Source organism: Protobothrops mucrosquamatus, unplaced genomic scaffold (assembly GCF_001527695.2).
Source record: "Protobothrops mucrosquamatus isolate PMUCROS unplaced genomic scaffold, P.Mucros_1.0 scaffold10, whole genome shotgun sequence".
Lineage (NCBI taxonomy): Eukaryota > Metazoa > Chordata > Lepidosauria > Squamata > Viperidae > Protobothrops > Protobothrops mucrosquamatus.
In genome coordinates, this window is record NW_015386397.1 from 2,798,955 (window position 1) to 2,816,020 (window position 17,066).

Genomic DNA, 17,066 nt, shown 5'->3' on the forward strand with positions numbered 1-17,066 from the left:
AAAGGAATGCAGAATGCCGATTATTCGTACCGCAAAGCAGAATCCTATTTATATCCCGAATGTATTTTACAGATAAAATAAATCCAACTGGCTTCAAAGCAACCTGCTTTCAAGTTGAATGCGAGGTGGCAACGGTAAGGCTAAAAGTGCGCCCCCACCCCTTTCCTCCTTCTTGATTATTTCCTTATCCGGGAATCCCAGGCTACTTCTCTATTGGTTCATGGGGTCACATGGATAGCTAACTTTGTTCAGTTGACGGCAAAAGTAGGAGGGCTCTGCGAAACAGGAAAACGAGAAGGGGAGGGGAAGGAAGGGCGAAGGGGGAAAGGGAGGGGGGTGAAGAAATAGGAATAAATTTTAGTATATTTTTGGGGTGTGCGTGTGTGTGTGAGTGAGCGAGTGTGCGTGCCGGCGCGCGCGCGCTCTTGCAATTCCAAAATTAATGGCCATGAGTTCTTTCTTGATCAACTCCAACTATGTGGACCCCAAATTCCCACCATGCGAAGAATATTCCCAGCACGATTACCTTCCCAGTCATACTCCGGAATATTTCAGCGGCCAGAGGCGACAGGAGAACTCTTTCCAACACGAGGCGTTGTACCCAGCGCGGTCCGCCTGTAACCAACCATCCTATCCTCCATGTCAGGGCTCTGGGCACCAGCCACTGGTCCTCTCCCCCAGGAGCCAACATGCTCCGGCTGGACTTCAGAACCATCTCTCCGAACCAAATCATACTTGCGAATCCATCACGCCAAGCCCACCGCCTTCCTGTAGCCAAAACTCTCTCAACCAAAGCCCTGGCAAAGAGCCGGTAGTTTATCCTTGGATGAAGAAGGTTCATGTTAGCACGGGTAAGTGAACCTTAAAGAGCTGTTCGCTTTATACTAACCTGCACCTCAAAGTCTCGTTGGGAAGAGAGGGAAAAAGGCTTATTGCCCCCGTTGTAAAAGAACCATTCCCCTTGGAGATTTATGGTCTCCCTGTTTGCAGAGCTCTATAATTACATCCTCCATAAATTTTTATTGCTCTTCTTGGCCAACTGCCTTTGAAGTCCTGTTAACATCCTTCTCCAGATTCTCTTTCTTCCTTTCCTTTCCTTTCTTTCCTTTCCTTTCCTTTCCTTTCCACTGGAAAAATTTTAAGGAGGTATGGGATTTTTAAAAGTTCAATTTGTACATTTTTTTTTTCAAATTCCTCTCTTGAAAAGTCTCTCTTTCTTGACAGTTTTTCACAACCTCTTTTCATAGCACTGAAGGTGGCTATATAGTGGAATCAGAGAAAAGACGATTTAGTACGAAAGAGTGTGTTACATGCTAGCAGAAACTTTATAGAACTTTGGGGTGCACACTTAACTCTTCGGTACACGTGGATAAATATTACTTTGCTTGGGGGCACTTAAATTGCCACCCCTGAGCTTATTAATTCCTGTTCACTGCGAGTGATTTCAAGGTACTTATGTTGTTTATCAGTCCAATAAGACAAGGTTTAACTGCACTCTACATTTCACTCCTATCCTTGATGGATTCATTATTAAATAGTCGGCACTTGCACGTGTAAATAGGGCCTCTTTCTCTGATTTCTGCTTAAGATTGCCGATAAATTTAAAAGTGACCTGCTATCCGTAATTTAATGCAGAGTCTGCTGTCATTCTCTTAGCAGTGATACCAAACACTCTAACAAAGAGTAAGTTAATGGGTTTACTGTAGATTAACTTTAAAACTTTGTTGTTTAATTGCTTTGAAGATCTCAGCTATCATCCTTTAGGCTGGGAATGAAGTGAAGTTTTTTAATGCAGGATGTATAAATTTTAAAGCTATGCAAGGCCGGAGGAAGTGGGAAGGTTCCAACCCTTGTTAAAGGCACTGATCTCCGGGTAGGCAAAAAAAAAAAAAAAAAAGGTCGAATAGATATTCTACTTCAAACCTTCCAATTAAGCCTGTATCATTTAAAAAACATTGTGCTCCATTCACTGCAAACAGATACACCCATGGGTGTATTTCTGTAATCCTATCCTGGATGGGTTTATTCAAAAGTAAACTGTACTAAATGCAATGGGGTGTGTCTGGTGGGCTGAAAGAGATCTGAGACTGGAATACTACCCTAGGTATGTCGGAGTGTCCCCCATAAGAGGTTTCTGAGAGGAAGGAAGGAAGGATTCAAAATCTTGAGCAGATTTGGGGCGGGGGGGGGGACCTGTGGTTTGCGATTTGTTTTTGTGGTCTGCTTGACTACCACTTGCAGGAGACTGAGGGCAGTGAAGACCGTTCTTGTTTTGTTTTAAAGAGGCAGAAGAGTAACCTTCACACTCCCCCATTCCGCCCTTGTTCTTTTGTCCTCCCTCCTTCCCACTTCTTTTGTGCCTCTTCTTCCAGTCAACCCCAACTATACCGGAGGGGAGCCCAAGCGCTCCAGGACAGCCTACACGAGGCAGCAAGTGCTGGAGCTGGAGAAAGAATTTCACTACAATCGCTACCTCACCCGGAGGCGAAGGGTGGAAATCGCTCACTCTCTTTGCCTGTCCGAGCGCCAGATCAAGATATGGTTTCAAAATCGGCGGATGAAATGGAAAAAAGACCACAAGTTACCCAATACTAAGATCCGATCAAATGCTGCTGCCAACCTGCCGGTGCCAGGCGGGGCAGGAGGCCCCCAGGACCGAACCAATGGGCCAACCCTGAAACCCACCCCCAACCTATAACCATCCTTGAATGCGACCTGAGGGGGTGTGTGGGCGCGCACGTGTGTGTGTGTCTGTGTGTGTGTGTGTGTGTTGGGGGCAGGATGTATATGAATGCTTGTGCTAAGAAGTGATTATGGAACGGAAGGTTGCTTTGTGGCTTTACTGTTCCCTGAGAAGAAAGATGGGGGCCATTAGGGATATGGAGGTAGGTGGGTGGGATCACTATTTATAAGAGGAAGAGGAAACAAAGGAGAAGGGGGGTGGTTTCTCACTGGCCGGGTTGTGTTTGGGGGTAGTTTCTCTGTTCTACTGTATAGGAGGTAGGGGTTTCCAGATTTGGCTAAGATGGATCCCTTCTTCATCCTTAATCAAGCCAAACTTGGGCCCATTTGTCATGTTTACTCTCCCGTACAAACGAAGGACCTTATGCCAGCCATTAGCTCGACAGCCAGAGTCATCTTTAATAAATGAGGCTTGGTTTCACCTAAGGAGGACTGGATTCTTTCTCTCTCTCCCTCTCCATCTTCTTTTCTTTCTGTCTCCTCTTTCGCATCCCATCCTTATTGCTCCCTATGCCCCCCCCTCATCCATCCTCACCTACCACACAAGCCATCCTAAAGAGAGAGGGCTGATTAAGACTATTGAAAGCTGTTTTAATGCATTTATGGATGAGGGGATTATTAGAATTGGGGAAGGGGCAGGAGATGAGGATATATCCTCCTCTAAGGATATAATTGGCTGGTGAACATAGTAAGAAAAGGGCCCAAAAGGAACAAACAAAACAAAATGAGAAGAGCAACAAAAAATGGGGAGGGGGTCTTGAAATAATAAACCCATTAAAAATGGCAGCTTCTTCAGGTTAATTACATAACATGGAAAACATGGAAAGCCAAGAGTGCTGTACATTTCACTCCATAAAGTTGATTATAAGGCCATCTGTGTTCCAGTAGCCATTAAAACGGGAGGGGGGCCCTTATTTATAAGAGTGCCCCTCTGGTGTCTTTATACCCGATTTTGGACCAAATAATGTAGGCATAAAGATGGGACTTCAGGGAATTCCCCCCCCCCCGGGAGTTAGGGGCGAGGGGAAGATATATATGACCTCTGTACCTTACCTTCCCTGCATCCTTTTTTCACAGGCACAAATCCTTTCTTCCCCTCCCTTCCCTCTAAGACATTCCAAAATGGGGTGATGCCAGAGAACTCTGTGGAGGGAGAGAAGATGCCTCCCTCTTTTGCTTTTGTATAATTACTTCTCGCTGTTTTGTGTGATATCCATGCAAATGTGTATATAGTATACCACAAAATAAAACATTTTATTGTGAACATGACTCTGCGTTTTTCAGAATCTGTGAACAACAGCTAGAATATTGACAAGGGTTCCTTTGTTGTGATTGTTCACCTCCCCTCTCCATGTAAATTCCACCACTTTTGGATTCTAGCAGATTTTAACTGTCAATTTTTAAACCCAAACTTCTCTGACAAATGAAAAATGCTTGACCATAGGCTATTCCTTCCTTTACTACAACTCAGGCTGTATAGAATGATTTATTTTGTAAGTATGCATCAGGATGGTTACATTTTGCTTTTTAAACTGGTTCAAAAAATACCACAGTATTAGATTTCTACCTGATATTAAGAGGGTAGACTTACATTTTCCATGAGATTTATTCCTTCCCTTCTCTTTTTTCTGTAAGAAAAGCTACCTTCTTTAAGGTATTTACTGCATTTTATGATCATAATTTTTGCGCAGATGTTTCTTGGTGTTTGCAGGTTTTTCTGTGTATTTTTATATTACAAAGGAGCCAGCCACTGCAATAGCTCAAACTCTGACAAGCAAATAGATAATCAAGAAGACAAATGACTTCTTTTGTGCTCCATAGCTCTTGTATTAATTTTCATTTTCTTTCCCATATAAAGTATCGAAAATACTGTTTTGGATGAAATAGCATTCCACTTCCAAGTTACAAACTCTGTGTGAGTGTGTGTGTTTATATGGTTGGGTGTGTATGGTGGTGATACAAGCTAGTGTAAAGAAAACTTAAATTCTCCTTAAAAACACACAAACACACACAGACTCAGAGAGAGAGGGAGGGAGGGAGAGACAGAAGAGTTATATCATTAATGTAGGTCCCAATTTATTTGATCATGTAGGTAGAATTCATCCAGAAGTTCTCTACCAGAAGACCTGTAAAAATGAAGGTCACATTCATTTTAATGGAGTTTGTGCAAGAGAAATTCCGCTTGCTTTCTACCCTGAGAAATGCCTCAGAGAAAGTAATTTCCATGGGAGAGTTAACGATTCTATAACCTTCCTTTAGGCTATATATTTTTTTATCCATTATTCAAACTGAGTGTTATTTTACTGCTTTATTGTATTATCAAAGCATGCATTTCAGTAGGATTTATTCACAATCCACATGTCTATATTTAATTGTAATAGGTTGGATCCAAACTTGATCATGCTTAGAGCAGACCAACTGAAATCAATGAGACTTAAACAACTCCTAACAAGCTAGATCCCATTAATTTTACTGGATCTACTATAATTGCGTTGCTCACCTTTCAAATGACAGATAGATAGACAAATAAATAAATAGATATCATATCAAAGTTGAAGCAAAAATTCCTGTCCTGATTAGAATTTAGTTATATATAAAATCATTTAATTCTATGATAGCTCAGTTAATAATTGCAAACTTGGGTCTCATTGATTTGGGTGAGACTACTCTAAATCAAATTAAGAACGTGCCAAGCCATACCCTCTATTAATCCTTTACTAAGAAATTTGGGGTTGCTAAACATTGTGCACTGTCCACTTAATCCACTGCTTTTTAATAGAACTACTTTGGAACAACTCAAAAAACAGCCATAATGCTGTGAATCATTGTACACCACCCAGAGTCAGTCTGTGAGTGAGATGGAGAGTTTCTAAATCTGCTATGATATGATATGATACTATACGATACGATACGATACGATACGATACGATACGATACGATAGATAAATAAATAAATAAATAAATAAATAAATAAATAAATAAATAAATAAAATAAATAAATCTGTGACAGATCCTTTGTTTATGGAAATTAATGGGACTAACTTATAAGTAAATATGGTGCCTCCAGGATGTCTTGGGACAGTTATATATGGATGCACAGAGGGAAGTGCATGCATCCTGCACCTACAGAAAAAAGATCTGTTTATAACAACACATTTAATTAATTCCCCCATCCCATATTTCTTACGGATTAATACTTGAGGGCAATGTCATTTCAAGTATTTGGTAGATTTTTTTTTATTATTTTTGGAATATTCAGAACATTTACTACATCTGGTAGTGACAGGCTTGAGGAAGGCTGAAAAGAAAATAAGAAAGAAAATAAACAGCTGACAATTGTATTCCATACTGATTTCATATTATTGCCATATTGAAGTGGAACAAATGTTTTGTAAGCTTGATTACCAACCCCAATTCCAACCCCAACCCTCTCCCCCACCCCCAGGACTGGTGGTAGCTAGACCACATTGTTTTAATTTCTCTTGATTTTTGTGTTACTGGAGGGTTCACTTCAGACTGTTTAGCGCTACCCCAAGTCCTTCTCCCTTCTATGTATCCCAAACAAAACTTTAAAGCATATACTGGTAAGAATGTAGCTTCTATAGAACCAAATCAAAGCTGGAGAGTGTGAATAGATTTTAGGGTGGGGATTTCTATAGCCTCCAAAAGTTCACAGGCATTGAAAGCAGACAGGAGCTGAGAAAAATGTGAGAATTATGCGGAAAAAATCATTAATCATTTCTTTTCTTCAAATACTTATCCTTTTCCTATTGTTATTCAACAGCAAACCTCTACAGACCTTCTGTTGGGAAAAAAAAGAGAGCACCCGGGAGCCTTGAATCTTTTAAGATATCTTCCAGGAGATAATATTCTCTGAAATATACATTAAAATTTGAACACTTTTTTTTAATTTTTAATGGAAGACTTGACTTCAAATATGAATACCATCAGCTTTAAACATCTGGGAAAAAATCCTGCGAAGCTAAAAAGGTAATATATGTAAAATAATATACCTATATATATATATAGATATTATTTTAAAGTTTGGGTTGCTCTTTTGAAACTGCATATTGCTTGGGTTTTAAGAATGAAAGGGGGCAGGGACAGTGTCAAATGTCTTCTCTTAAAATTGTATCCTGTGAAGCAAAAGAAGCTGGATTCTATGTAGCCTTGTTTATTCCAAAGCAATGACCACTATGGTTTTACTTCCCCGTAAGTGTTTTAATAGAATTTGCAGTTCTGGATGAAGACAAGAGTTTTTATTTTCACCAAAAGAACAAAAGAATTAACACAGTATTTTTAATTTGTTTCCTGATTATGTGAGAGTTCTAGAATTTAATTTTCTGTGCAAGGTTTATTTTAATTTTAATGCAGTTTTCTTGATTTTGGTAGAACTGATAAGACAGAAGGCATCGGAATGAAGAAACTTCCTATCTGTTTCACTATAGATTTTGTGCTTCCTAGAACTATTTTTTTTCCATGGTCTAAGATAATATATTTCATAAATGCAGTTTGGTGAAAAAGAGGCGTAGTTGGTAAATTGCTACTAAAATGCATATGTCTGGTATGTTTTATATGAAGTTGTTAACATTTGTTAGCAGAGACACCAGCAACAGATTTTTGCCTATCTTCTATCTATCTATCTATCTATCTATCTATCTATCTATCTATCTATCTATCTATCTATCTATCTACCTACCTACCTACCTACCTACCTACCTACCTACCTACCTACCTACCTTTCATCGATCTATCTTTCATCTATCCATCTACATTTCAAGGGTAAGACTTATATTAAACAAACACAGTTAAAATTTGACCCTGGTGAGCTGCAGAGTGAGTGCTGAGTTCATCCAAGGGACACATTTTCTGAATGATTAGCCTGGTATTGCAACTACAGAATGACCTCTCCAAACCCCTTGACCTTTTCAGGACTGGACATTGTGCCATGTAGCATGGCTCACACAGAAGCAGGGCTCGGCTAAATCCAACTCTGGAGGCCAATCTGAAAACAGCCATTTCACAACACCTTCCTCACCACCAGATTTTCTCCTGCTTCTTGTAGACCTTGTTAATGTTTCCTCTAGCTAAATTAGGCTGTCTGAAGTTTCTTTTTTGGTAGACTTTGCTGCTGAGGGCAGAATCCCAAGAGAAGTGCTCCCCTACAATGAATGGGAATTGGGGAAAAGTTAAGCTAGTTTGATTGATAGAAATTAATTTAATGTGCTCTTATCTTACTTTGGTCTACTTGGATTTAATTATGAATAGAGACAATTTCCCTCTCCCAAAGTACACTGGATATTACTTTGTCATCATCAGAGATGGCAACAAAAATCACAATGATGGTTGTAGAAGTAGCAGTGCTGTGGCTTAGCCTTGCTTCTGGGTTGATTCTTTCACTTTTTTCTTCCCTGCAAGAACAGCAGGCAGTATTTTATGACTAGATGTCCTTCATAACCCCCTTAGATTTACCAAACTAAAATGTAAAGGGAAGGTTTTTATCCTCCTCTCACTGTTTTCCTCATTCTTTTTGAGAAAGATTACCTCCAATATTTCTCAAATGTTTTAACAATTCATTCTCTCCCTTCTGCCTAAAAAAGCTTTGGTGGTCCAGAGTTTGATAAATATATTTCTTGACTACTGAAGATAGCCCGGAGACTAAAATAGTTGTCTTACCATCTTTTGTCTTTCTTTCCCTACTTGTCCATTTTTTTCTGTTTTTTCTTTTCTTTTCTTTCTTTTTCTTCTCTAATGAAATTGTGGAATGTCAATTCAGAAATGCTTGTAATGTTTGGAGAATTCTGAAAAGAATTCAGGTATATATTTACCCATGAAATGTAGCATGTTTATGTTATTTCTGATACTAGCTATAGGAGGCAAGGAAAGTAGTAAAGGCCCATATTTTTCAAAGGAGACTGAATAAATCAAATCAATAGGGGATCTTATCCCTTCCAACCTGCAAGGCCAAGTGAGAGCTATAACTATGGAAATCCATGAAAGATTTGCCATAAAACACAAGGCAGGTTGTAGACTAATCTTTGCCAATTGAGACACCAAAACTGATTGCTGTAAACTGATCTAAGGCCATTTAAACTTACCTAAGTAAAAGCCAAGGAACTACAGGGTTACAGTCTGCACAGTTCCATCTAGGCACTTCAAAACCATGACCAAAACTGCTGTTTGCTTTGGGCTACCTAAAATATTCTTTTAAAGATCATCCACAAGGCTCCCCCCTCCCTCCATATCCCCAAGTTGGCATTCGCAAGGAAAGCTAACTTCCAGATAAGTAGTGATTAATAAAGGATTTTTTTTTGCTAAATGTATTTTGTTGAGTAGGGAAATAAAAAAAAAAATAAAAACAAGAAAACCCCAGGCCACCTTCCAGATGTTTTGAAAGTACAAATGGTGGGAATTATAGCCCAAGACATCTGGGGGAAAGGCAATTGAGGCAAGCTAGAATATGTAGGAAAACTGATCAATGAAAGAGAGAGAACATGGTATATGTCCTCTACTCTCTCTCTTTCTCTCTCTTACACATACAAACAAACACACACACACACACACATACAGCCCTTCTTTCTCCAGGCACATCTTATGTTTGTCTTTTGTCATACCAAGAAAACTAGCTAGCCAGCGCATGTGTAAAAATATGCCCTTGAATCCTCCAGAAGGGTCAGAGTCTCCCTGTGGTTTGCTCATAATTCCAGAAAGAAAACATTCTAGATGCAGCAATTGGGGGCCTACCAGTCTGGAGCCATGAATCTTTGGTGATCAGGCCAAGGACACTGACACTCTCTCCCTTTCTGCCATGTACGGTAGTTTTATTTCAGACACACACACACACACCGCTTTTGCATGTGTTTTACTAAATTACTACTATCCCCATTTACTTTGGGAATGATGGGGTTATAGCTCAACACATTCAGAGGTGCATTCAAAGTTGGAAATAAAGTAGGTGGGTATCTGCACTCAGCCCTGCTTCTTGTGTGCATATATTTGCTTCAAACCAAGCCCAAAGCATGTGTTTTCTCTTTCTTCATTATCTATGCCATGGTCACTCTTTCTTTCTTTCTTTCTTTCTTTCTTTCTTTCCCTCATTCCTTCCTTCCTTCCCCTTTCTCTTCCCTCCCCTTCCTTCCTTCCTTCCTTCCTTCCTTCCTTCCTTCCTTCCTTCCTTCCTTCCTTCCTTCCTTCCTTCTTTTTTCTTTTTTTCTTTTCTTTCCTTTTTTCTTTCTATCTGGTAAAGGTCCCTTTTAGGGAGAGAGAAAGAGGTGGGTAGTTGAAGCTAGCCAGAGAGTGGAGTTTAGGAACCCTCTCAGTTTGATCAGTAGTCTTCTTGACAGATTTATGATCCCCAATAAAACCAGTGTGTTTAAATTCGTAAATCAATCTGCCTTTTCCCCTATATAAATGTTCATTTTATCTTCAGAGAGAGAAAAATCCTCTTGGTTTCTCACACCTACCAGGGTGAAGCAAAGACTCTTCTCTTCCTTTGAACTGTAAAAGACAGAAAGTCTTTTTAAATCAAAGTTGCTCTTTTTTTAAAGAAAGACAGAGGGAGGGAGGGAGGGAGGTAGAAGCAGTTAGATTTTTTTCTTCCTTTGTTGTACAAAGATTATAGAATCTTTTCTTGATTTTTTCTTGTTCTTTTTCGTTTCTTATAACTTCCTTCCTTCTATATTGTATTCTGAGGTCAATTTAATACTTTAAAATCCCTACTGCAGGTTTTTTTTTTAAAAAAAATAATTGGTTTACTTCTCAAGTCAAAACTGGATTTCTCTTTGAATTTTATTTCCCACATCAAAATATTTTAGGATGAGTGGCAATTGATAGATTAATAAAAGTGGATTAGGAATTACAATTGGCTACATCACTGACTTTTTCTTGGAGGTATGATTGAGTGAAAACCACAATAATATTTAACCCAAATTGAATCAGGATATTTATGTATATGGCAAAGCCTTCTTGGATTAACATGTTTCTATGCAAATGAACTTTACGATGGTAGCCACACTTTTCATGACCCAACCATTATTTTCTATATTCTTTCAACCTGAATATTGTCTAAAAACACACAAAAAAACCAATGCCTATTTATGATTCAAAATAAGCAATGAACTCCCCCTGTTCCACTGTCAACATAAGGCTTCCTTCAGTAGAACCACTGATGATAGCTATCCTGAAACATCTTGTGCTTTTCATAATCCTTTCGCTATACAGACCTTAAGACCAAAGTGTTTTCTCAATCTTTTATTAAGTCCTGCCTAAAATGCATTTCAGAGAATTACTGCAAGTTACCTTAGTCAAAAGCATTTACCAATCAGAGAGAAAATGGAACTCAGTTGTCAAAGTGTCATTTGTGTGTTTATCACAGATACACCCATGCACTTGCATGCACATGCATATGCACACACACAGAGAGATATTTTTTCTTTCTTACAGAGAAAGGCTTTATTCCCACCCCCCACCCACATACCCCTGCACCTTTGTTTGATTTGATTTTACTGCCTACTTACACCTCTAGTTCTCTGGCTGCTATAAAGCCTATTGTTTGGATAAATGATATCATTACTGTCTTACCATCTGAAATAAGAGGAGTGGAAGGAATATTTTTTAAAAATAATAACCTTGATACTGTATAAAAGGAAACTGTCCTTTCTGGTATTTCTTATTATATGCATAATACAATTGTTTTTAGGTATTTGCACAGATACATAGGTATGCTTTAACATGGAGGATCGTTTATTCTATAGACTCTTCTAATAAATACAATTCCTGTGTGGGTTTAAACCTGTCAGTCTGTACTTACCATTATCATTGTTGCTGTTATTATTTAATACTGACTTTGTGTAGACAATAGATTAAATCCTTCTGGAATACTTAGTATTAGTGCAATGGGGAAAGGTGAGAGCGCTCAGCATAAGGGAGCATATCGAAAGAGAAAATGAGGAGAACAAAGGAATGAAAAATTAATAAAATAATGTAGGATGAAAAAGATATAAGAAAAGAAATGGAATTTCTTTTTTAAAAGGTTTGTGAGCTCTTGAGAGTATTGAGCAAAAGGTATCTAAATGTGCATTTCCCTATCTGCTTAAACTTATGGATATGTTATTTGTAACACGTGTCTTTCTAACGAAGCCCTCCCATTGGTTTGCTAATGCTACATTCCCCTTCATATATTTCTACAAAATAAATGGACTGATGTGTATACGCAGAAATGCATACCTATGTATGAATAAGTACTCATGTATATGGTGAAAGAAATGGTGGGAGTGTATGTATGTGTATAGACAAAAGGACAACTTCAGCTTTCCAGGAGAAGGTCACAACGGCCCTTTCTGTGGCTAGAAAATGGGGGGGGGGGAGGGAAGGAGAGGGAGAGCTAAGGAAAGAGAACCCCCATGCCTCCCCAAGTCATGTGATTCATTAAATAATTAATGCAGAGGTTGCAGAATAGATATGTATTCGTCAGGAAAATCGCAGACATGGACTCCTTGTGTCTGACGTGAAATTCAACTGTCCTTTAAAAAAAACCTTACCCCCTCCCTCCCTCCCTCCCTCTCTCTCTCTCTCTCTCTTGTGCACATACACACACACACACACACACACACAAACACAAAAGCGTATTCCAGAGGTGGGGGGAAAGAGAGAGAGAGAGAGAGAGAAAGTGTGTGTGAGAGAAAGAGAGAGAGAGAGAGAGAGAGAGAGAGAGAGAGAGAGAGAGAGAGAGAGAGAGAGAGAGAGAGAGAGAGAGAGCTGCAATAAAACATTTCTCAGGAAGCAAGAAGCCACGCCGAGGGCTGGACTTATTGTAAGTAGCGGGAGATCTCTTCTTGCCTCTCAGTCTGTATGTCCATGTAAATTTATTGTTTGTTATTAATGTTATTGTCGTAAAATGTGACAAATAGCCATCTTCATTTTCTCCCATTTCTCTTCACCCGTGGTGGTGTGTATATTTATATCCATGTAGGCATTCATTGTGTGAGCGTGCATGTGTGTGTGTGTGTGTGTGTGAGAGAGAGAGAGAGAGAGAGAAAGAGAGAGAGAGAGAGAGAGTAAGAGAGAGAGAGAGTATACATGCACACATATCCTCAAACCTTTTCTTTTTGTCATTTCTCTCATTGATTTATTACAATAAACATGTCAGCAGCAACAAACCTTCTCCCATTGTGTGTGTATGTATCTTTGGGAGAGGGTTGTGTTGTTTATAGCACTGTCCGAAGTAAATCATTTCTCAAATGAAAATGATGTGTGATCTTTCAGAATCTTTCTCTCTCTCTCTCTTTCTCTCTCTCTCTCCTCTCTCTCCCCTTCCTTCTCCATCTTTCCCCCCAGTTGATTATTTCAGACGATTTACTGTAATATATCAAAGCCTAATGTGAAAACTGTATAGCTGGGAATCTTAAATTAAAGCAACTGTGATTACCAATTAAGAAGAGATTTGTATACATTTTGAGCAATTCAGGAATCATGGAAACCTAACATTAAGTAGCAATCTGAAATCTTGGGGAGAGAAATTTTCTTTGCCAATTCCTAGAATTTTTTTTAAAGAACAAGATGGGATCAGCGGGGAATGGAAGGGGGAGATAGGTAGGGGTTTGGTTGCCCGGGTTAAATTCTGTTATCTGTGCAAGAAAGACGAGGGGCCCAATCCACGGCAAGGTTTTCCTGTTTGGTAATAAATGTCTCCAATTTACTTTAAAAGTCTGGGGAAGATCCCCTTGGATTGTGCCTAAGCACTTTGAAAAATCTGACTTGAGAAATCAGACAAAGGGCTTAAAGAACTCTTGATGTCAAAGCGACAATTTATCCGGAAAAGACGATGGCAAACTAGCTGAGATGGAAACATCTGCCAGTATGTGAAATGTACCAAAACTTACACCTAAAAGGCTGGGAAGATTGGTTTAGTATACTGGAATGAGCCGGGTATATTTCTATGTTCGTGTGTGTGTGTGTGTGTGTGCGCGCGCGCCCGCGTGTGCGTTGTTTAATTCCTCATTCGAGGCTCCAGCAGAACAATAGACTTAGTGCCTTTCCAAATCCGCGGTAGAGACCCCGCGTTGAGACAACAATGGAAAGCCCAGCATGAACTTTGTACCGGAGGCCTTCCCTCCTCCCTCGCCTCCAGTTTACAAAACATGTACCGACAAGAATATTTTTTTCTCCCTTTATTTAAGGATATTTGCCCATAGGATTGTTCATTTCTGCGCTGCAGAACAGCGATGCTCGGACAGCACAGGACTCGTGTTCGGGACTCTTTAATAAGGATGGCCTCTATAATAATATAGTGCTATAGCCCGGAGGTTGGGGTGGGATGAGGAATCAAGACAAAGCAGAACTTCGATGCCAACTAGAGATATGTCGCAGATCAAAAGGTTTGATAAATGGGCGAATTTCAAGAGACTTTTCCTTGAAATTCCCAGGATCGGGGCGCCTGAACAATATGCTAATGGGACTGAGGTCACTAACCTCTGCTCACTTACCTGAGAGTAAGACTCCTTAAACTTGCTAGGACTTCCTCCTGAACAGCCAATGCATACACATGTGCACTGTGAAAACAGGCGGTTCTCCTAGGACTCGTGGCAAACCCCAAAGCCTTCTGAATGTTGCCGGCGAATTGTCTCCTGCCTTGCTTTCCTGTCCCTAGCTCTGTGGAAAGGAATTGGGGACGGGGGTGTGTGTGGGGGGGTGGGGGATGGCTGTTGCGTAGCGCTTTTCCAGGCGCCACTGGTAAACAAAGTATATAGTCCTTGAAAACTTCTGGGCAGTGAATGCAGAGGGAAAAGAGTAGGAGCTCAAAATCTCTGAGCGAAGGTGGCCCTCTTTGAAATGCAGAAGGGCAGCCCCAGAGCGAGGCTGGTCCAGCTCAGAGGAGAAAGTGGCAGAACCCACCAGCGACCTTTCAGCTTGCTGGCTGACTCAAGGAGCTGGCCATTCCTCAAAGAACTCAAACGGGGAAAGGTGAAAGTCTGGGCGGAGTCCTTCGATGGGAAGTATGTTTCGACCACAAGCAAGGCCAGAACTAGAAAGTCGGCTGAGCAACCACTTACTGGAAGGAAGAAGAAAGCTGGCAGGTGAGGTTGGGAAGTTCCAGGTGAAGATTCTGCCAGAGTCCCGAGTTGCTTTGCTCACCTATTGCACCGAATGGTGCTATTTTACTCTTGACTGCTAGGACAAGCCCCTAGATTAGGCCACTCTGTCAACCTGGTGACTTCCATTAGCCAGGAATAATGACAAGAAAGTACTTTCCTTCCTACCTTATTGTTTCAAGGTAATATTTTGATTTTCAAATAAGCAAGCCAGGTAAAAAGGAAGAGAACTAAGAAAAAAACAAAGGATCGAGAAGAAAAAGAAAAGCTATTTATGGTGCAATCCTATGCATGTCTACTTAGAAGTGACTTTGTGGAATTCACAAATTCAGTGAGACTTACCCCAGTACGGTCCAATCTTGTATGTAAGGTCTATTTTAAAAGTGCAAAGTAATGTGGCTTGATTAATTGCCCTTTCTAATTCTGCAGGAATTCTTGCATAATACAGGGATCAAGTCCAGTTCTTCTCAGGATTTGGGGGCATTTGACTTCTATTATGAAAAAGGAGAGGTGTGAATGGGCTCTAGAAGAATTGGGGTGATGGGAATGAGGGTTGAAACATTTTTCTCCTTTCCAAAGTTCTTGCAGCAAATAGAAACCCAACCTCATCAAGCCTTGGCAACTTTGGAAAATACTTCAAGGAGTTTTTCTCTTGATTTCCAAGTGAAAACTCATATTGGTCCCTTTATTTTCTGGGATTTAGGGCAAAAATATCTCTGCTGGATTGTGGCTAAAATATTTCTGAGATGGAAGCTAGGCAAATTCTGAAAAGGTGCAGAAGAAGGTGCAGAAAATGCATGGTGCCTATGACAAAATGAGGCAGTAAGATGAATAACACAAGCAGCCATGGTAGGTAGGAGTGCAGAGAGGCTAGTCCTTCCCATTTTCAGTTCTTTCCAACACAACCACCCCCCAACTATAAATCTATTTCCCACCCTCATTCCTTTGTATCAGTTTTTCCTTCTGATATCATTTTCCTGGGGGAACTGACATTGCCTCCTTTCCATCCCTCTCCTTCCCCATAAAAGACTCGCTGGGGTTTATTCTAACTTATATCTTTGTATTTGCTGGCTATCCTGCTTCATTAAATCATAACACATTCCCCTATTTGTGTTAATTATTGGTTTATTTATTGATCGGACACTACAATAACTTTGCTGCTGAAGTACTTTTCTGCAAACTGTAACAAAATCTGTAAAATCGTTAACATCTTCCTTTGTGTTATAGGTACATACTTTTTTATTAGCTTGGTTGATCTCCAATATCCTGCTAAATTAGCAGTATTGTTACAGAAGTTCAACATAGAAATGAGATATATACTATTTCACATACTTCCTAGTTTATTGATTACTTCTTCCATTGATGCATACAAGCAGACATCCACATTTGTTGTTAAGATTCAGAGTTCAATCCAAATTTCTTTTTCTATCAACAGCACTTTAGAATTCATATTTATCAATTAAACATTATTGAAAATAATCCTTCAGTGTAGGGGTTTTTCCCCCATGAATTTTTCTTATGGAAGCATTCAGTTTTCCCCTTTTGATATTCTTGGAAAACCTGCAACCTTCATTTGGACAGGGTTACCTGTTCATGGTAATTTTCCTCTTAACTGTGGTCTGAAATAGCAACCGAACTGAAACTAAATTGGCAGAGCAAACTACTGAAAGAGAAAAACAATGTTTTCTTTGCAACATTTTTTTATTCCTATTGGACTTCTTGGATTAATTCTATATCCATTTAATTTTGAAGCAAACCTCATTTAATATCCGAAGCATTTTTTCAACAGCTAAGATTACAATGCTTTACAGACTGATGTCCCAATGAGACAAATAGGATTATTTCTAACTATTTATATAGGATTATATTATAAGTGATTTTGAAATGTCAGCCTTACATTTAGTCATCACATTAAAACAAAGGTAATTGTGTTGTAATTCTTCTCCAGATTTATTTATAATCAATATTTGTTTCTTAGACTCAAAGAACAAGGATAGTATACCTTCTTCTCCTAAGAACTGAATTAACAGTGTAAACATATTTTGATAAACTAGAAACAAGAAGCATATTGCTGCACTCCTCCTAAACCACCTTTCTCTTACCTAGATCAAAGAATTTGATCTTATAAGAGAGCTAGGACAAGTCTGCAACAGGAGGTAAGATTCCTACTTGGTCTGTGTTTCTCAACCTTAAGCTGTGTGAACTTCAACCCTCAGAATTCCCCAGCCAACATGC

The 17,066-nt window shown here is 39.5% G+C and overlaps 1 protein-coding gene across 1 annotated transcript; it reads left to right on the forward strand.

The window, feature by feature from the left end:
* The first annotated feature begins 442 nt into the window (after nt 1-442).
* Nucleotides 443-2,698, forward strand: HOXB4 (homeobox B4). The gene is made up of 2 exons (XM_029283057.1): nt 443-851; nt 2,373-2,698. Exons 1-2 carry the CDS (start codon nt 443-445, stop codon nt 2,696-2,698), a joined length of 735 nt encoding a protein of 244 aa, XP_029138890.1.
* The last annotated feature ends 14,368 nt before the right edge of the window (nt 2,699-17,066 follow it).